Source organism: Brachionichthys hirsutus, unplaced genomic scaffold, assembly GCF_040956055.1.
Source record: "Brachionichthys hirsutus isolate HB-005 unplaced genomic scaffold, CSIRO-AGI_Bhir_v1 contig_189, whole genome shotgun sequence".
NCBI classification, from domain to species: Eukaryota; Metazoa; Chordata; class Actinopteri; order Lophiiformes; family Brachionichthyidae; genus Brachionichthys; species Brachionichthys hirsutus.
In genome coordinates, this window is record NW_027180424.1 from 23,064 (window position 1) to 45,421 (window position 22,358).

A 22,358-nucleotide genomic window follows, 5' to 3' on the forward strand; every position below is an offset into this window, starting at 1 on the left:
ATCAGGAAAAAAACAAACAAACATGTATTCTTACTGCTAATCATTGGTGTGAAATTTGTGAGCCTAGAAATCGCATTGATCTGAGGACCCTGGAATAAAATGAATAATGATATCTGGCCAGGAAGACGAGTTCTCCATTTAGAACACAACCTCTTGCAGAAGATAAGGGCAAAGAAAATAGTTGTTTCGCTATGCTCTTATCAGTGAGAACCGCATAATGTAATCTGACTCAGTGGCATATCAGATCAATCACTGTCTGACAGAGGAGGGAGGGAGAGAAAGAGAAAAGAGTTTTTCAAGCTTCAGCTTGAAGAGCATTGAAGCATATATATATATATATATCTTAAATTTTATTTTATTATATATATATATAATAAAATAAAATTTAAGACATTGATCTGCTGCTTGAAAGAATAGTCATGTAATTTTAATGATAACTTAATATGTATGTAAACTCTCTGCCATCAATCAATCTGAAGAGATGCAATGCATTCTGGTATTTTTAAGAATGTGCACAAAACATGCCGAAACATTCTTGCTGTCTCATAAATCCATCTGCATTTCCTCTTTGCGGGTCACACCCCGAATGCATCGCCAGCACGTCACTGGGCCACACTTAACCATCTCGTTCTAAATTAAAGTCGTCATTGTATCACATTTAGCAACAAATAATTTCCAGTGGCTCTTCCGTTTCCTGCACAGGCACAGCATCACACCTTGGCCTGGCAATATCACCCTTCTCTCCGAGACGCAATTTATTTCACACCTTCACAAATCTAATGGAAGCAGGCTTTTCCATTATTTGTTGTAATATATTCTGATTGGTGATGTGTTTGAGTGTGCCTGCCTTTGTGTCTATGCAGAGGACAGTCTTTAATAACCACTTTCTCCTTGAACAATATCAAGCAGAGGAGGTGTGAGATGATTTTAGATTCAGGTTGTCTCTATGCTCCGTATCTGTCTGGAGAGTCTCACAAAGAGAGCAGGGAAGATTTGAGTGAAAGTGAGAATGAGCAGAGGAAGGGTAGTTCTCTGGAATGTGGTAACAACAGTACAAAACATCTGTGGAGATGACTCTCTGGAGGCCAGCTGTGGATTTGCTTGCGCTAATTGAAAAGGCTGCTCCACCAAAATTGCAGGCTCTTTTTTTTTCTTTGGAAAACACATGACAATGGAATTCTCCCTATTGCATCACTTCCCCCCACCCACACTACCTTACCCATCCTGACTTTGTGTTCCCTGCTTTTCTCTTTGCTCGATATCTCATGGTTTGCAGTGTGTGCCAGAGGTGCCCAGAGACAAGCGGTAGGCGTTTACTATGCCAGTCACTTTCCATCTCCATGTGCCTAAAAGAGCAAATTGATATTCCAAACCAGAGTTGGAGCCACATCGCAGACTCACCTCAGTCATTAGTGAGCCCCACAGGGCTATTTGCATTATAATCTCTGATTTACAATGTGTGTTGCCTTCATGTCCTTCCCTGGAGGTCAAGCCATGTGTGCAAAAGGCAACCATCTTTGGAGGGGGGGGGGGGGGGTCATGCTCAAATTAGCATCTGCATTGAGGGTTACAAGTCATGAACTCACACTCAGACAGATCAGATGAGCAGATTAGTGTCAGTGCACGTTCTGTCACAATGTGTGTGAGTCAATGAGTGAACATCACCTGCAGGTCCATCTGGACATTTGTGTGGCATCACAGAAAGTGAGATTGTTCATAATGCATGAAAATCACCTCATTTGTGCAAAGACTGTGAGCAGAATAATAAAGCTCTGGGATCTCTGAATGCATGGAGTGCATTATCTGTATGTTTGTGCACATCTGTGCTTTTCTCAATAATGATATTTTTGTTGCCTGCTGTTCTGGTGGGGCTTTAATCAATGTAGCATCCTCAAATTCAGAAGTAGACAAACATGTATCACCCACGGACAAACCTTATTAAAATAAATGGCTTGTTATTTTACAGTTTATGTTAACTTGGCCAAATGAAGGTACAAAGACAATCCTCCGGATTCATGTATTGTTTGTTGTAAATCTGCGGATTCCCGATATCCCAGTCTATTGCAGGAAGAATCTAAATAATGTAAGCATCCCAATAACATTCAAAAGTTCCATCTGAGAACAATCGTGACACATCAAAAAGCATGGGCGGGAGTTAACTGGCGTTAAATAACATAATGCCTTAATAAAGAACAGAGGTTTCACAGGCAAGATTATACTCCTTCCTGCTTTACTTTAATGTCTGGTACGAAGCAGTGGTATGTCGTAGTTGTAACCTTATTACACCTCCGCCGAGTGCAATGAGCTGCTCGGCCGAGGTCTGTGCTCTCTGAGTGCTTTTCTAGTTAATCTAAGTAATTACTTAGAATTAGAGGAATTGTTTAAGATATTAATATAATTGATGTGTTCCTCGGTGGTAAAGATGGTCAAAAAACAGTTAGAATGTTTGGCTTAATCTTGCAGACAGTCTATTTGTAACTGTTACAAGCTGCCAACATGTTTGGGTTCAAGTTTGTCTTTCCTCCTAACAAATAAAACGGTATGAGTACGATAAGTGGGTCGATGCTGTTTTGGGTTAGGGTTTGAGTTGTTTGAATAATAATAGAATACTTTTTACTACATATATATATATATATATATATATATACATACACACACAGTAATACTTTAAATACTTTAACTTAAAATATTTGGCACATAAATTATAGATAGAAAATATAAATGTCTGCTGCAACAAGATTATTTCATGGAATGTTTTTTTTTATTATGTCTGAAATTGAACATTCAGGCTTGTTTGTCTCAAATTGTCTAATGTACTTTTAACATTAATGCAGAATTAATTTGATGAGCATGTGCACCCTAAGAACAGCAGTAAATACATTTTAACAATGTGTCTGGCACATCCTTCATCTACAAGATAGCTTATTTTTAGAATGAGGTGGGATCTGACACGAATAATATATTGCAAAAATGCAACAATTGCAACATCTTGCAGCTTTGAAGTTAAAAGATTTGTCAAGATTTTCCCCATAGTTATGAGATAAATGATTGTGATCTGCTGTTGTCAGTCATCAATTTAGTATGAAATTTGTACTGCATGAAATCATTTTCCATGGAGAGCAAGTATCTATTTTGACAGGAGACGAAATGTGGTATCTTATTATGTGGGATAATGAATCGGGTTCCAAATCTTTCTATCTTTGGTCACTGTTTTCAAGAAAACACTTTTCCAGCCATGCTAGAACAGACTCACTGCAAAACTGTTGATTTTTCCTTGGCTTGACAGAAAATTTAAAGTTTCAATCTTAGCATCACTCAAAATACTTATTTCAGTAGAATTACAGACTGAATATTAGTGATAGGTTTACTGAAATCATACAAGAGTAGCCATAGCTCTGATTCCGTGCAGATAAAGGTCTCAGTGTGATGCTTATTCTCTAAGCTTTCCTTCTGTGCTACATAGTCACTCAGATCAATGTGTTCTTTCACCAAACTTCACAGTGTACATGGTGTTTTGAGGGGAAAGGAGACATACCGGTACACACACACACAGCAGTCACACAAAAACTACCAACTGTGCTTCACAATTTAGACTAATCTCTGTGGAATGTCGCAGTGAGAGGATTACGACTCATTCTGAGACTCAGTGTTGCTTGTGCCTCTTTAAAGCTGCAATTTATGTTTCTGAGAAAAATCCTCTGAGATCAATCTGTAATTAAGACCCAGAAAAACCCTCAAGCTGAATACAACCAAAAAAACAATCTGAGGGGCATGTTAAACATTTGCCAGAAATGAAAACAAGAATGATCGCAAATGCAGAATCCTGGCTCTAGAAAGTCATAAACAAAGTGGCAGAGTAAGCTCAGACAAATCGGACATTGTCCTCACACAGGGAATTTATCCATATTGGTTTACTGATTTGCAGGATATTTATTTTGTAAATAGGACAAATTCATATAATAATTTTATATAACTCGTGAACTTTTCCTATGTGACAGTTTTTTATAAACTGAGTACCGGAAGGTAAAATAACACTACTTGGTCCTGTCGTAAGAGTGACGATGAATGAATAGTGACCACTTCACTGCCCTCCATGACATGTGAGGTACATTGTTACCATTTCTGATGCAACCATTTTGGAGGTAAATTGCACTTTGATAACAAGAGGGAAATCTGATTCAGTCGACATTTGCCCCCCTCAAGGCATGCAGTCGCCACGCTGTTTCAGATCCCACATCGATGTGTCTCTCAGAACATTTGTGTAAATTAGAGTCTGATAGTGCAGAAGTGCTTTGATCCTATTAGATAATGTTGTACATTACAAGGCAGAAAATGCCCAATATTTCCTTTATTTTGCGCTCAGCATCTGAAATGACTGACAAAAATGTCTATTGTATTCATCCGAAGGGTTTTGGTTCATTATAAATCAGGATTCAGTTTAAAATATCTGCTATTTATTGTATAGACTACATCATTGGTTCCTCAGGGCAGTACATCTCTGGTATAGCAATTAAACGATTCCCAATCTGAAATCTTATTTTTTGAAAACAACATGCCTGTGGGGGAAAAAAAAGTCAAAAAGTCACAGTCAATGCTTGTATAAGATGCAAAACGGATTCAGGCCGTTAAAAGTGAGATGTGTTGCATGTCTGAATGCCTTTGCACATGGTAATGTTGATTCTGGACGCCTCACGGAGCCCCAGCTAATGCAGGCCAGGAAACCTCACTAGCACTAGGGCCATGTGGGACCTCTCCTTAAAAAAAGTTTGAGATTTTCTTCACAGCCCATTCTAAGCAATCAGGCAAATAGAAGTTTGCAGTCGCTCAGTGAACATGCACTTCTTTCCAAAAGACAGACAGCAATGATCAGTCTACTGACAGGTGAGTCAGAAAGCAGACACAGTCAGGATATATTCTCATAGCACTAACAGATGGTACTTCTGTGGCTCTTTTAAACCAACATTGTTCTGGGTGACAACTCCTGAAGGCACATTCACTCTCTGCTGCTGAGAGGGAATACCTGCAGATGCATTCGACTAAAGGTTTACATTTCAAACCTGCATCTCAACAACCGCACCAAATCTTCTCCTGCCAGAGGATACACAAGTTTTACTGACAGAGCTTTGGGTGGTTTGAGCTTCAGCTTCTGGTGGACTGGAAGAGTTTTTCCTGCATGGTGAGCTGTGGTGCCCTCGGAGCCAGTATGTTGCCTATAGTTGTGGCATGTTTGGTATTCATTCTGTTCAGTTTTGGACAGGCTCAGGTTAGCACACAGTCTCAGAGGCAGAGCCAAAGTCAAACCCAGGAGCAGGATAACTCTGCCACCCCTTGGAGGCAGGTTATTCAATGGGAGAACAATGGACAGATGTTTAGTTTGCTTAACAGTGGAGCTGAATATGTGCCTGTTGGGGTGGGGACCCAGGGCAGAGGTCCCAGGGTGGTTGTTGCAGATGCTAGTCCACGCTCTCCACGTAGACCTCATGGAGGAAACGTCCGCCGACAGGCTCCATCAAGAGGATCTTCTGACACTGTCCGTGGACAGGCAAGGCATCCTTTTGGTTTTGGGCAGGTGCCTGACAACTGGAGGCATAGCACAGGCAGTACAGGTGTGAACCCGTTCCAAGGATCCTCCGGCACGCACTTCAGACAATCCACAGGTTCTTCATCATCATCATCATCCTTTCCCTCATCTCCATATAATATGCCATCCCAGTCACAGTATCCACTTCCTCAGCAGCCAGCATTCCAACCCCTACCTTGGGACTCTAGTTTTGTTGAAGGCCCAGTGATGAGCTATGAACCACCTTTTCAGCCTGTCGTTGGTGGAGGATATGGTGTTGGACGGGGGTATGCAGGAGGAGGGTACGGAGGTGGAGTGGCCCCAGTGCTCCCAGGTGCACCCTCTGACTACACTGAGGATGGCTATCGTTACTACCAGCCTTATGGCTATGGGCCCAATCCTGCGGTGCCTGCACGTTCTGCTCAGCCACCATTTACAGATGGCCTAGACCACAGGTACACCCATAGTATCTTTAATGAAGATTCCACACCTGCCGTCCATGATGCTAACCAAGCCGGCCCCATGATAGCGGACAGGACAGGCCCAGCTGGTCAACCTCCAGTCAGGAGCCCTCAATATGAACAGTTTCCACCTTTTGGAAGACCCCAGCCTCCTTTCCTACAGCCGATTCCTCCAGGCAGACGCTCTCCAAATTCTGCCCTTGATAACCCTGGCACGAGTGTTGGGAGCGTGTACCAACCACAACAGAGAGGTAGAGTAAACCTTTCGGTTGACTTTTTCAAATGAAACATTTGTTTGGCTAATTTCCCATTTCATTTAAGCACATTTTAATTGCTGCAGGTGAAGCTGTGACGCATGGGTGGAAGTAATATATTTAACTTTTTTGAGAGAAAACATCGAACTAGTTCACTTGTGGCCATTCAGCCAAGATATTTCTCCCTCTGAGGCAGAAAACAAAAAAAAATTCTGTTGCTGCTCAGCATAATAATTTAATGCAAAATCCAGTAGCGGAAAGAACTCACCACCTTCTCAAATACACAATTATGTTTTTCCCATATGATATTTTCATGTTTTTAAGATATCTGAAGCAATCCAAATGAAACAGATGCTCAAAATTCAACCCTTTTTCCACTATAGTCTGTACACAATGTTCACAGACTTGTCTTTATCACTTGGGCTCTTAATGAAAACAGGGTTTGAGCAATCCCTGCCAAGGTACCGAGAGTGCATACAAGAACCTTTTTGTTCTCTGTGTGGCGGGTTCTATGGTACTCAAGGTGTGTGTGTGTGTGTGTGTAGTTTTATAATGATTATGGTGATCTCACTGGGCTGGTGACAGGGGTGTTCATGGCTGCCTCCCTGCCTTGAGGACAAGCGAGAGGAAACAAGGGTGGGGGGATACAGCACTTTACTGCACTATGTGAGGGGGAAGGAGGAAGGGAGAACATGGAAAGTCCCTGTAACACATGGCGTCTATTGCCTCACATACATGAAATCAAAGAAGTGTTTAGTTCAGAGGAAGGACTGAGGACTGTAAAATGTGCATCAAGATGATTTAGAATGTTGTCGAGTTGCTGGTTTTCTTTCTTTTTTTGCTTTTTGTTACTTTTGAGGGAAATGTACTAATTCAAGCAACATGTTGAGTTATTTTTATGCTCTGACTGCCAGATGCTGCGTCTGGTCTGAACAGAGCAATGATTAAAAACTGCCATCATTCCCAGCATCTTGATATTGCCCATTTACCATTTGTTTTACTCACAGATCTGTCTTACTGCGTAGCCGTCTCTAGAGGGCTTTACGGCCTACAGCCATTGTCCATTCAGCGATCTAAAGCCAATGCACCACAAAATTGCAAAAGTGTGTGCAGATACCATAGCAATAAGTATTCATTAACATTCAAACATTGGGAGCTGCTTAAAGTTCTTTATTAGACTGCTTTATTGACACAGAATTCAGCTGTGGCTGTATTTTGATAACTTTGTGAAATGTTTATTTCATATTCAAGTGCGCAATATGAACTTGAATACCTTATCGGTCCAGACAAGCAAGCTCGGCACCATGTTTCATGCTTTGCGAAAGTGAAGACGAGAGACAGAGCATTCTGATTGGATACTGCTGCCGCCGAATGGTTTGCCATGCTTTATTTCTCTAAACGGAGGGGGAAGGATATCCGGTTTTACAAAAACCCGGCTGTGTGTGTACATGGCCTGAGATAGAGCAGAGTATTTAAAGGCTCTGGGTTGATGTGGGATGAGGATCAGGTGTGTCTCATTTGAGCTGCGGCCGCACTGCAATCAGGGAAACAGCTTGGATTGCATTCATCATCTGGACCGCTTAGTCCTTTACTGGTCCGCGGGACATGCAACATGCAAATTTTGGATATTTTCCTGGTGTGGAAAAGACTGCTTAATCATAAAAGCTAAATTATATTTCATGCAACTTAATATAAAGCATATGATTTTCAACAGAAGCATCCGTGACACTGAGGTGTTGCAAGCTAATATCAGACATGAACATTTTAGAGACGGTAAAAGTCCTCATCATTATACAAAACGAACATCAATGACGTATTTCCTTCTAGCCTTCTATGTGGATTATCACTGTTCAGTGAAGGGCGTTGACATAAAGTCTTCTTGTTGACATGTTCTGTCTGATGGATTAAATGCACCCACCGAGAAACAACAAATGTAGTTACAGATGTCTGCCAGTGAGTTTTGGACAAATGGAAAGTTTCAGTGGTTTTTGTAAATAATGAATCATAGTAAAGGAGTAAAGTCAGAATCCTAATTAGACCCTTACAGGTGGATAAATATAACATCAGACTGCAGCGCATTGTACGTGCTGCGGAGAAGGCGATCGGCTGCAAGCTGCCATCGCTCCAGGACCTGTATGTCTCCAGGACTCGGAGGCGTGCAGGTCGGATTACAGCCGACCCTTCTCACCCTGGACACAGATTCTTTGACCCTCTCCCCTCAGGCAGGAGGCTACGGTCAATCCGGACCAGAACCTCCCGCCACAAGAACAGCTTCTTCCCCTCGGCTATGAGACATGAACAATCATTAATTCTTTCTCTTGAACATTCATAACTGATAACTTGCACTGTTCTGTTTGCATCGCGTGATTACACTAGTTTTAATGCTGCTAATACATATCAGTGTATCCACTCCTGATGCCGCTGTTTTGTGATGTGTCTGTACTTGTATGTTTTTTGTATTTAGTCATTACTGTTACATGTAGCGCGACTTCACCGAGAAAAAATCCTATTCTGTGAAGCCTCACCGACAATGGCAATAAACTACTTCTGATTCTGATTCTGATTCATCACTGCGAGGTGGTTCTGTGGAGCCGCAGTTGTTTCATTCATCAGCTTTACCTTGATATCTATTAATGAAACTCTACAACGACGGGTTTAGTGCAAATGTCCACATTGTGAAAAATACTATTTTGTTTTTCATAAGCAATTGTAAATCAATTGTTTGATTACAATGGAATTCGATAATTTAATAACCAAGCATAGAACATATGAGGAAATGTTAATGGGGGTAATCCTATATGTCATCAATAAATACTTGTTATTTTTTTTATAAAATGTAATATCATTTCAGGTGATTCAATTTGCCATTCATTTGCAGTCAATATAGAGAGAATATAGCAAGAGCTGCATTAAGTAGTATATAATGCTGGGCAAAATTCAGTTTCTTTCCTGTGCCCCACTTAGAGTGCAATGTGTGGCTTTGTCACATGCTGTCGAGAGATGATCAGCTTTGGCTTCTCAAAACACTTCATCCCCTTGAAAGAGGCCCAATTTCACATTTCAAAAGATTACGGGACTGAAAACAAAGCCTTCATGGGTCGAAGATTAAAAAAAAAGGGTTGAGAGTGCAGTTGGAAAACCTTGGTGATTCACATTGGTCTTATAGTGTTTATTTGGTCTGGCACAAGAGGCATCCCCCCTGTCCTATAGGTCAAATTTACACAAGACCTGCAAAGGCAAATCCCTCATTTAAAGTTGCAACTGGAGGGAAGGACTAACCTGCGTGTTACATGACGAACAAATATAAAATCGGAACTTCCTGTTTTCATGAATATAGCATCACCATAGCACTTTATGTAGGTCTAAAATGAAATAGTATCAATGCATTATTTCATGAAGCATTCATGGTTTAAGCTCACAGCGGCAGGAATTGTACACGATCTTATGATTCTTGAATGCTTCCAGGCTGACGTCAGAAGAGATTGACTTTCAATTGTTTGAACAAGCTCACATTAAAGCATGGCCAGCCTTTTGGAGCTAAACAGAAAGGGGCGATAAGCTACACCAGAGGGTTTTGCTGGCCTGAATGTCATTGGGAACAGACATTCACTCTGACAAATCCGGCCTGCTTTCTTTCCTACTTGTTCTTCAGGTTTTCTGACAGACTTGGTCAGTGGCCCATTTTAAAACAACACTGCTATGAGATCAGTGTTGTTTTACCCTAGCATGCACATTCTCCCCCTGTGTCTTGTCAGGTTTTTTGCTGTCTCTGTGCAGTTTATGTCTTCTTACATCTCTTCATCTCATTGAATGTAAAACATGAAAGACACAGTCTGCATCACAACAAGCAATCTGATACTGTAGCTACAATATTTCCATGTTTAGATTGATTCTCGAGAGACATACGACTCGTCATCTCAAGATTACCATATTATCATTAGTGTGATTGTGTATAGGACCCAAATGCAACCATGTTCTCTCAGCCCAAACTCACCCCCATCTGGCCCATGGAGCACAAGTCTCTCATGACAAAATCATGATAGCAATCTGGAATGCACAGTAATGAGTGGCCACTGGCTCTGACACTGGCTGACTCAGTCTTCAACTGTGGGCTGTGCTGCTACATTTGTGCCCATCATATCCCTATTAGCATTGCTATAAATACCAAGTAAACAATAAGAAACTGATGACAGGCATTTTAAACATTTTTCTGTTTCTGTGATGTTCACTGGAAATGCTGCAACATGTTAGGATGAAATCCTAATAAATGATCTAATTTTAATTTAATATTTAATTTGAGTTTTTACCCACATCTGCATTTATTGTGCATTTTCAGATCCTAGTTTTTGCACTCTTTTTCCTGTACTGGTCTCTGCTGCTATGGTTATTTTTATAGTGTGCTTTTACTAGACTTTAATAGTATACTTAATTGTCACCTCATGTAGGACACTCAGAGAAACTGGGGGGGGTTCTGTGAGGGTGCGAGGTCTTGTTGTTTAAAGTGGGTAAATGGCAATACTGTATAGCCTGAGCAGTGTGTTTGTTTCAGGTTTGCCAGATCTTGTTCCTGATCCCAACTATGTCCAAGCTTCCACCTATATCCAGAGAGCCCACATGTATTCCCTCCGCTGTGCTGCTGAAGAGAAATGTCTGTCAAGGTGAACCCAGTTTTAAACTGTCTATAATGTCTTGTCTGTTCAGTTTGCCTTACCATATCAAAAACTATTGTTATGGTATTCATTTTCATGTTTGCTTTTTTTTTTTCAGGTCAGAAATAGATTACATTTTAAAAGACTTTGCAATATTGCAATATCCTAAAATGTAGCTTTTTAGCTCAGGAGTAATCACAGTCCAAAATTGGGGAATATGTAAATTTGGGAAAAAAAGGTAATTGTCTTAATGTAGTCCTCTGACTGGTTGGTGTGTTGTTGTACCTGCCCTCTGACTTCCTGCGGCTGCTCCTCACAAACTTGTAATTTATTTGCAAAAACACAAGCATAACATGTAGAGTTTGGACTAATGACACATCTTCCTGTTGGTCTGGAAGGCATACTTGATGTTTTCTTGAACGTAATTGGAAACATGGTGGATCTTCATTACGAAACTTCCTCTCTCCCTCTGTGCGTGCTGAAGCACATTGTTATTTCCAGATTGAACTCTCTTCGCTCTCTGGGGTAAAAGTATCAGTGTTTTAATACTATTAAAGTTTTATACATCACCAGCAAAACAGTTCAAAGATTAACTGATGGCTCAGATTGGCAGCCTCGCGCCTGTCATCTTACCGAGTATGGAGTGAATGAATAATGCACATACAATGTAAAGCATCTTTGAGTATCTAGAAAAGCGCTATATAAAACCAATGCATGATTATTATTATTATTATTATTAAAATTCTTTAAGCTATACAAACAAAATTTGAAAGAAAGAATGTTAAAAGTTGCCCCCCCCTCCCCTTCCAGTACAGCCGAAGTAAATCTAAATCCTGATTAACATTGGGGATCATTAGTTTCATTCTCTGTATTGGTGGATAGCATCCGCTATCAATTCAAGTCAATTCAAGGTTGTGGCTCTTTTTTCCACACAAACATTGTTTGACACAATGTTCTCTCACTCTGCATTAGAACTGTGTTCGGAGGGATGACTGTAATCTGATGAATTAATTTTTTAGTAGATAAGCTCTTTCCTCCGAGCCTTTCCAGTCCTGCTCTTTTTTCATTCCTTGTCTTGGTTATGAGAAACAGACATGCCGACACAGATTTCGCAGCTGCTTGAGCAGCCTTACTGTATTTGCACTTAATGTATGTGTCCATCATTCAGTACCGCCTATGGCCCCGAGACCACCGACTACGATGTAAGAGTCCTGCTTAGATTCCCACAGAGAGTGAAGAACAAGGGGACTGCTGACTTCATGCCCAACAGGCCACGCCATACCTGGGAGTGGCACAGCTGCCATCAGTAAGTACTTAGTGTACAAATATTTGATCAAATCAGCCTTGTTTGCTCTTCTGTCTTAACAAGGAAAGTAGGCAGCAAACATTTGTATGAATATGAACTATGGATCTTTTTCACCTTTGAAGAGGGAACACTGCACACATATTCTGGAATATAAGAATAACTTTATTGACATTTCAAACTTTTTTCAATATTGTAAAATGTGCAGACTTGTTTTACGCTTCAAATGTCTAGCTTAAGTCAAAAAATAATTTATATATGAATGTCTTAATGTTATCTATAATTTATTGGATTTGCTGTATGAAATAGAATAATAGCCTAGTTGTGATGCCCTTTGAAAATGTGCTTCGGAACATTTGCTTGCATGAGGTTTGAATGTCCTTGGTTCAAACTAAATTGACGCAACAAAAGAACAGCAGCACTTGCCACAATTGTGAGTTGGGCTTATCATTTATCATTTTAGACGTAGTTGTGAACCTTGTTTTTAGAATTAGGATTTAATCTCCATTGGTCTGGTGACAACTTGCAAGACCTTGGTAATAGCATTTTGAAAACCTAACTTTATTGTGGCATCTCAGGTTGTAAAGTTCTTCCACTGAAATAAGCCCACACCAGCTCAGCAACAGCCGAATTATGACACCCGGTCTGCTCCTAAAAAGCAGAGTGGGTGTCATAATGCGCTGTAACAACTACACAGTCCCTCACACAGGCTTATTGCAACAAGAAGGAATGTTCCTGTTCTCTCAATTTCAACAAGTCCACCCATCAAGGCGAGTGCCAGGTTCTGCTTTTCTATCCTCAGCTTACAGGAATGTTGACTGGCTGTGAGGATATTGCTGCTATTGTTTGCTGTCTGACAACAGTCTGCTTTTACACATTGGTTCTCAGCAGGCTGGAAGCCAAATAAAACATTTGAATGGCCCTATGATCAGAAGGACAAATCAGTGAATGTTTTTTCTTGTTAATCGCTGACACCATATCACCACTGCTATTACAGTATGATGGGATGGGATACTGGGGCAAAGTATTTGCAATGGGAAAAAAAAGGTTTCTTCCAGGGAGAAAAGATGAAGCCCAGATTCCCACAATACATTTCCCTGCCCTACATTTCTATTGAAAAGGCTGTGTTGAAGTTTTGCTTTTCATTACATTCACCCCAATTTTTTTCACACAAGAGCTTTAAAATAGGGAGCGGCATTCTCTAGATAGAGGATCCTGAGCTGTGGAACTGTTGGAATTGTAATATGAGGAAATAAGTGGAATTGATTAAAAAAAAAAAAATTAGGGGGGTAGAACGTTTTGATATCTGGATAAAATTTTCCTTTTGAAACTGCTTTATTTACATCAAGCTCCTCATGATAAGAGTTTATTCAATTACGTCATCAGTGCGGTCACAGGTCATGGCTGTTTGCAGGTTCTTCTCTTATGATCTTCTTGCACTTTGTTGAGGACAAATGTCGAGCACCTGCTAAATAGTTTTCTGTGTTTTACAACTCTGTGATCTGGGAAACAGTCTGTGGAAAATGCCTTATAACAATGAAGAAGGATTAGAACCTTTTACAGATTCTGTATATTTTCTGAATTTTACAAAGGTATTATTGTTAAATCCTCTGTGTCCCTCCAGTAATTCATTTTCTAAAGTTCACATTTCTAGTTCTGTGGATCCAAGAAGGTAGGCATTTCATCGACAACCAGCACCTTATGGTCATAACCCTCTTCTCTGCTTCCAACACGATTTCTTTCTATTACACACACACACACACACACACACACATAAGGTAGATAATCATCTCCAGACTGCCACTGCTATAATGTCAGTTTCAGTACAAACTAAACGGTTTCTGGATCTGCCGCTTGCACTCTGAATACACAGTATTGACAAAATGCATGTGTCTGCATGCAGCCCAATGTATAATAGGTCTATATACACAGTCATGTACATTAAGAGATTTAGGAGTAGTTTGTACCAAGAATGTCCAGTCATAGATAATAACACAGGTTTTTTTTTGTTTTTTGTTTTTTTACCTGAGAGCAGTTTAACGTTTGATTATTTCACTTATGGAAATAATGACTATCACTTTCTCCATCAGTGAAAAGTACCCACTTTTACATCCAAGTCATCATTCAATCTTTAATGAATGTTCCAGTAAAAGCTGCTGCTATGTTGAAACACAGACCATGAAGTAAGGCAAAAGGGCAATATTTATTATACAGTCTGGGTTTGATTGACTGTAGTACTTACCTCGCCTGCTGCAACAACTAAAGTCAACACAACTTAAGCATGGCACAATGTAAGATTAATGATGGACATACACACTTTCAGTAAGTGCTAGAATGTGTGTATAAAGTATGTCAAGAATATGTCAAATAAACATGTTCATGTTTCTCAGATGCATAACTGCATCAAAAATAATGCTTGATAGATAATAGAAAATTATATTGTCATCATTCATTCATTCATTTTCTAACCGCTTATTCCGTTATCGGGTCACGGGCCAAGCTGGAGCCAATCCCAGCAGTCAATGGGCGAGAGGCAGGGGACACCCCGGACAAGCCCCCAGTTCATCGCAGGGCAACACAGAGACAGACAACCAGCCACACACACACTCACACCTACGGGCAATTTAGTGTCACCAACCAGCCTAGGCTGCATGTCTTTGGTGGTGGGAGGAAGCCGGAGAACCCGGAGAGAACCCACGCAGGCACGGGGAGAACATGCAAACTCCTCACAGAATGGCCACAAGCCGGAGACAAACCTGCGACCATCTTGCTGTGAGGCAACAGTGCCTACCACTGCGCCACCGAGCCGCCCCTATATTGTCATCATATTATGTATATATGTTTCTATTAATGTGTGGCACAACCGTCTGCACAATGCACTTGTAAAAAAAAAAGGAAACATCATCCTGATTACTGGGTTTTGCCATTTATGTGCATGCACTTCGCAGACCTTCATTTATCCGTCTGTAAAGTCAAAATGTGTTTTAATGAATGTCAGCATGATGTCTCAGGTTCCAGTTCCTGTCACAGACAGCAACATATCAGGGAAGCCACTCTCTTCCTGCTTTCAATCGGATCAGTATGATTACAGAGGAAGCCAGCTCAAACTTATATCTTGAAAATGTCTCATGGCAGACGACTGAAAGAGGCAGATTAGAACAGAATTTGGAGATGTTTCATCGTAAATTCTCTATTAGCCTAAATATTCCTTTGTTTATTTTTTAAATTTTACTTGGAGACCCATCACATACAATCACCTCTGATCAAGCAGACTGATGCAAGCTAATTAACAAAACTCACACATCATTAAGATGTTGTAGTAATACTTTATTCTTGCTATTTATGAGTATCCATTGTCCTTTGATACTTAATGATGTGTAATGTGCAATATCGCTTACAAAAATATTAACAGATGAGGTCAAGAGGTCTGAACAGACAGTCCGTATCTTTTTGTATAAGTTACATTTCAACAAATTACTTGATTCATTGGAACAGAATCTGCCACCCAATATCCTGATAATAGCCTGTGCTTAGATACTGGTTGGAGAACATGGATTAACAAAAGTTCTTCTTCTGACAGGCACTACCACAGCATGGATGAGTTCAGCCATTATGATTTATTGGAGGTCAGCACTGGCCGTAAAGTGGCAGAGGGACATAAGGCAAGCTTCTGTCTGGAGGACACCACCTGTGACTTTGGTCACCTCAAACGCTATGCCTGCACTGATCACACTCAGGTAAACCAATAAATTAAATAATAAAGTTTGGACGCGTACCTCCCACAAACTTAATTGGAGTCCTGGTTGCATTTTATTGATTTGTTTTTTACTTCAAATTGCCACTCCTTTGAACTCTTGTCTTGCAACTTTCTCTCTGTTCATTCTTCTTCATCAGGGTCTAAGCCCAGGCTGCTATGATACGTACAATGCTGATATTGACTGCCAGTGGATCGATATCACAGACATCCAGCCTGGCAACTACATATTAAAGGTAAGTGTAAAGTGACAGTAGATGAAACATGGCAAGATGGTTCCATGGAAGGGCCGAGACACTCCAGGTTTCCTTTCCAACCATCTCTCCAGCAGCTGATCTCACTAATGAGCGCCTTCTGTCAAATTGAAGGAGGTGTTGCTAATTAAAATCACTGGCTTTAGTAACTGGCTGGAAGGAAAACCTGCAGCCTCTCGGCTCTTTGTGGAACAGTTTGGGCACCCCTGATTAGATACCAGGGCTTCTATCACATAGCCTGTCACTGGTGTGTGTGCGCGTGCTAAGAGTCATATTTTAGGAGAATGACAACAAGAGCAATTGACTGTAAAATACATTTTTGAAAAGCAATTGGTTTCAGTGTTGTTTATCTAATTGTATGTACAGGCCCTTCAGCCATTTATTGGAATGCCATCATAATTATGAATTGTGTTCTTTATGTGTTTCAACTTTTAGCTCCAGGTTAATCCCAAATTCTTGGTGTTGGAATCAGATTTTACCAACAATGTGGTGAGGTGTAATATACATTACACAGGACGGTTTGTTACCACAACCAATTGCAAGATAGTACAGTAAGTAATTTCATACATTTCAAACTTTTACTGCAAGGCAGATGAGTTGCTGTAGTCGCTGCAATCATCTCGTCTGCAAGAAAATCTATGGTTGGATGGTGGCAATTTATTATTAATCATTGTGGAATTATCCTCCTGAGACCCAGCCCGCTGACATGCGTCCTCTGTAATGGATAAATGTCCACTACAGAGGACATGCTAGCAGGCTGGGTCTCAGGAGGATATGCCTATTTCTCACGTTGTTTTGAATTACTTGGATAATTTCATTTAGATATCTGATAATGAATGATGTTCTCATTCTCCACTAAATATTCATTTTAAAACACCACATCTTCAACCATTGAGACTCCTCTAAGTGTTTTTTTGTATTGTTGAATAGTCATATAGTCATGTAGCATTGCACTAAGAATTACTATTATGCAGTGTCTTCTTGAAAATACATTACATCAAGCACCATTCACATGAAAAGAGTATCATCACATTAAAGTGCTTAAGTCGGTCTCCTTCGGTTTCAGTGATAAAGGGAATCATTCAATGCATTTCCAGAGTTAATGAAAGCTGGTTTTAAGACCTAGATACTGATATGAATTAAATAATTGTGTTAGCATATGCCAAGAGCCTTTTTCATTATCAACGTCTGATATTTGAAGCTTCAATATTGCATAATAAATTCACACACACACTAATATAAGGGTTTATGTAACACTGTTTATTTAATTGATATGTTCTGCCCAGTGCGATATAATCGGTCAATGTCTAAATGCATAACTATTTAACTGTTTGACGATATAATCATCATCACATATAAATGGGATGAATTTAATTTGAAGGAAAATACCATCGATTGTTGCATCCCATAGGGACAGAGACAGGGAAGTCTTTAACAATGCTCCAACAAAAGAACACTTGCACTGAAGAGGGATGGGCTGGAACGTCCAGTAAGACAACCAAAAATCACAGCCAAAGACAGTTCTAAATAACGGGCTAGAAATATGAATACATATACAGTAGTCCAAAAAAACTCAAAATACTCAGCGAACAGGGAAAAAATATAAACTACAACTTGAAAATGGCAGAGGACGGAACAGCATCAAAAAGCGGGACACAATAGCGCAATACGAAGCAGGCACGGGAGACAACCAGGATAATCTCTGCTCAGGTGAGCAAATGATTTAAGTAGTTGGATGATGGGAAGATGGATAGCAGGTGTGTCTGCGCCGCTCTACCGACCTGCCACGCCCACTGCAGAGAGAGAGAGGAATGAGCGAACGGAAATACCAGGAACACAGATGATCAAAATAAACTTTGCGAAAAACCAAACCCTGACATCTGACACATCTTAAATGGTACAACTGGCATTGCAGTGAAATGTATATGAATTATATTCTATTGTAAAAAAAATATTCTGAAGGAGTTTCAGAAAAGATTCACTGTTCATGGTCTACCTTTCAGTTTCTGTTGTGAAATTATTCCATTATTCTACAATCTGTACAAATAATTTTGCAATTAATGTGGTCAAGGTAATTATGAACTTAATATCTGTAGTTTTATACCTTTTCATTTTTTATAAACAGTCTTCGGATACAGTTAACGACATGATTTGTTGTCTGTTTACTTCACAGGTCTTGATCAGGCATTAGGAGACTGCCATGCTTGAGTGACCCTGATTGCTATTCCATTGAAATGTGAATGGGATCTATTTGTTGTTTGTTTGTTTGTTTGTTGTTATTTTTGTGCTCTCTTGGTATGTTGGACTCATGGCGAATGAGGATTCCACCGGCAATATAAATCATTGCATGAATGATGATACCCAAGTGATGAATCAACAGTTATATTGTCCTGCCAAAGGCATTTCTCATGTTTAAACTCCACTCTGGTTTGGTTAATGTTAGGACAGATCATTGACTATCATAATAGTTAATGTATCTTTGAATTATATATAAAGTGTGAAATGGCACTGGTGTAATCAGAGTTTAGCTGCACTCCAACAAATAAAATTAGGGGACAAAGACTTGCACAAAATTGTGGACATTTGTGTGGTGTCTTTTTGTTCAGGAAAACAAGAACAGGAAGCTCACCTGGCAGAAAAAATGTGCTTTTTCAGAAAACAAGACTTGCAGTATGTAAGATGTGTGTTTACGCTTTCTTGAGGTCTCTTATTCAAATAACCAACACTGGACTGATGACACATCACCAATGTCACCTTTTGAAGAATGTTTATACCAATATTTCACTCATGCATGAATCCAGTGGTGATTATTTTAATGTAACTGATTATACTTTGCATATCCAGTTTGACTTGTTACTGTAATTTGTGAAATTTAGCAAACTTTTTTTTCTTGATAGTCTGAATTATTCAAAAAGTATGTGTTGATAGAAAAGAAAACACTATTTCTATAGACTTTGTATTGCAATCCAAAACTTCACAGAGCTATCACTGCCTGCCTCTCCAACTGAAATCCTAGGTAGAACTTGTTTGCGTCTGACACCATCATTGTCTGTAATATTCCAAGTAAAAAAAATATATCATTTAAGACTTCAGTGTTGATTTATTTAAAATAACTATTAGCTTACAGTTTATCAACAAAAATGTTTAATTAAAGAAATATCCTAAGTATTTTAACGTGTCTTTCAACACTTCTTACAGAGATTATTGTTGTCTCAATTTGCCATTGGTTTTTGTAGGCATCTCTGTTTCAGCAGCTGAACACTTGAAAATAAATAACTTGGTACTACAGTATCATGTATGTACAGTGCATAGAGTGAACACTGTACTGCAAAGGCCATATCAATGAGATACAGCAACATGACTATTTGCTCATATATGGGGAAGGCATTTAAAACAATAGGTTGACCGGTGGTCCATGCCACTAGCAATTAAATTATAGATTGTTTGTTTGTTTGTTTGTTTGTTTTCAAAAGGAAATTGGTAAAATTTGATTCATTAATTGGTAATCACAGAAAAAAAAGAAAAAAAAAAGAACCCGGCCAGAGCTTCCTGCTTCTCATAGCTCCACCCTCCTGCCACGCCCGTCATCAGCTCATCCACATCACCTGTGCGCTCAGGACACCTGCTGCTCATCTCCTCATCAGCCACGCTGCATCTATATTCTGCTCAGTCCTCTGCCAGCTCGCCAGTGACCTGTTCCTACTCTCATACTCAGATTTTGCTTAATGTAGTACATACCCTGCTTGTTTTATTGATTTTGCCTGTTTGCTTGCACATGTTTGGATTTGTCTGCATGGTTAGACTGATTACTAGTGAAGGTGAGATGAAGCCTCATGAGGCATTGAACCACTGCTGCCTGCCCCATTCTGGTTTGTCTGCTGGAACAAGTTACGTTTCGGGGTTCCCTTCCCCTGTTGTTTCTTTTGGGTGCTCCCTGTCTGTGCCCTGACACAGATGGAAATCAAACGTTCATACATACAGAAAAACACACTCTGCGTTTAAGATGCCAGCAAAGACCAGCAAATAAAAATGTGGGTGAACATGTTATTACTGTGTGTAAATTAACACTAGTGTTCATGCTGCACTGTAGAAAGTGTTCAAAATTCTAAAACATTTATGATTTGTTTTCATGTTTTAATCAATTTCACATACATGCAAACAAATTTCTGTAAGTCTATATGCTTCAAAAAGTTTTGTTTGTTTGTTTTAACCAATTAATATGATCCTAAATAGCCTGGGCACAACACCAATGAGCATTTAACCTGACTACAGTACAATGAAGAGTCAAGGAATATACCCCCATGGATCCAGGAGAGTGAAAATATAGTGTTAATGAAGTTAAATCTAACTAAAAAAGTAAATATTGTCTGTTTCATTAAGTAAGGAAGGGATCATTAGCGTCATCCGGACATTCAGGCCTGGTGTTCCTTTGTTTCATCCAGGCGTTCTGTTTGGACACAATGAAGGTGTAACGTAGACTCACTTCGACCTCTTTGACACCTGCAGAGCTAGAATCAGCATGGATGCAGGCCGCCGGCTGTGATACAGTAATATGTTCAGGAGCAACACCTACCCCAGAGAATTTAAATAAATGGTAGCAACAGGTAGTCCTTTCTTTGAAGAACAAGGAAGGAAGATGGCCTGTAACTGGGTAATTAGGGAAGTGTATCAGCTTGGTGGCTAGCTGTTTTGTTGTATGCTGCTGAGGTGGCAAAGTGACGCTTTGGTTTGGTCCAGTGTTATCATCCAGTTTCAGTGCTGTTGTACAACATTGCAAACCTGGACATGGTACCGAAGACAAATGCGGTCTGATATTGAAGCAATGTTTCTATGTGAAATTAATGAGAAGACGATACGAGACGGCTTCAGTCTCTTGGAATCATAAACTGTCACGCATCATCCTCAACCTCACCCATTGTAATCCTGATAGTGACCCGTTCCTATTATCATACGCCACTTACATACACATCATCATGATGTTTGGCTGATGCCTGCCTGAAATCTCAGGGCAGTTACTAATGGTTTTAGAGATTAGAGTTGAGATTATTTTTGGCTAGAGGCCAAAAATTGATAAAGATTGATTGATACAGTGGAAAAGTCCTCTCCATGCATGTCACGAGGCCCCTACATAATGTGAATATGCATGTGTGTGGATTGTTACAGGGGCCCAAAGTAGGGTGTAAATTACATACTGTGTGTGTACAAGAGTGCTACATAATCAATAAAGAGTTCTTCTTAACTAGGACAAATAACACTGGTTACTTTATTGTTCTCTAAAAGCAGCATAGCAGGCTTCTCCTATCTGCATTTTCACAATATATTGTTTGTTTAGTGCAAAATGGCACTAAAGTAATCATTTCTGACTTGAGAGGGATGCTGTCACAGCCATAAACTCAGATCTAACTAAAATGTTAAAATACTATTTTAAATTTTTTTGAACTATTTGATAATATTTTAGGCTGAAATATTTGTCCTTCATCAGGAAGTTAAATGTTTTAACGTTGATTTTTAAAATGTCATTATTTTATGTGATTTATTGCATCGGTCCTTACATTTTCCATTGTTGTCTGGTATTTCAACCTGAATGTCACTGATAATTAAACCACCTGAGCCGTGTTGTGAAGGTTGTCCGTAAAACGATTGGTCTCCCAGAGATCCCTCTGACTGCTATGTTTGATTGGCATGTCCTCTGTAAGGCTATTTCTATACAGTGCAGTATTTCACATGCAACACTGTCTGGCTTTAGAGTTCCTCCAGAGTGCAAATAGCTGCTAGAGAGAGAGAGAGCTCATATCCTGCATTAAATTTCAGATTCTTACAAATCGCAGCAGCTGTTCTGACCATATGAACACTTCCCTCTGATGCATTCTGGCCATTGTGCTTTTTCGTCCCTCCAGCACTCTCCTGTTCTAGTTTCTTTTATGCTTGTCTTGGCATTGTGCACCATGTATGTATCCGTATCTCAATAGACCATGTATCTACAGAGTTTTTGTGTGTATGCTCTTTTCATGTGCGCCACTCACACGAGTCTCGCACTGTTTGTAGTCACATGGGAAATACCCCATAGCATATTTCTGACAAATAAAACCGCATGTTCATTTTGCCTGAAGAAGTGCTCCTAAA

General features: G+C 39.8%; 1 protein-coding gene across 1 annotated transcript; it reads left to right on the plus strand.

The window, feature by feature from the left end:
- The first annotated feature begins 5,203 nt into the window (after positions 1 to 5,203).
- Positions 5,204 to 19,280, plus strand: LOC137914824 (lysyl oxidase homolog 1-like). Its single transcript, XM_068758319.1, has 7 exons — positions 5,204 to 6,272; positions 10,825 to 10,933; positions 12,093 to 12,230; positions 15,808 to 15,964; positions 16,122 to 16,217; positions 16,671 to 16,786; positions 18,409 to 19,280. The coding sequence occupies exons 1-7, from the start codon at positions 5,204 to 5,206 to the stop codon at positions 18,413 to 18,415; spliced, it is 1,692 nt and encodes a 563-aa protein (XP_068614420.1). The 3' UTR covers positions 18,416 to 19,280.
- Positions 19,281 to 22,358: the final 3,078 nt, after the last annotated feature.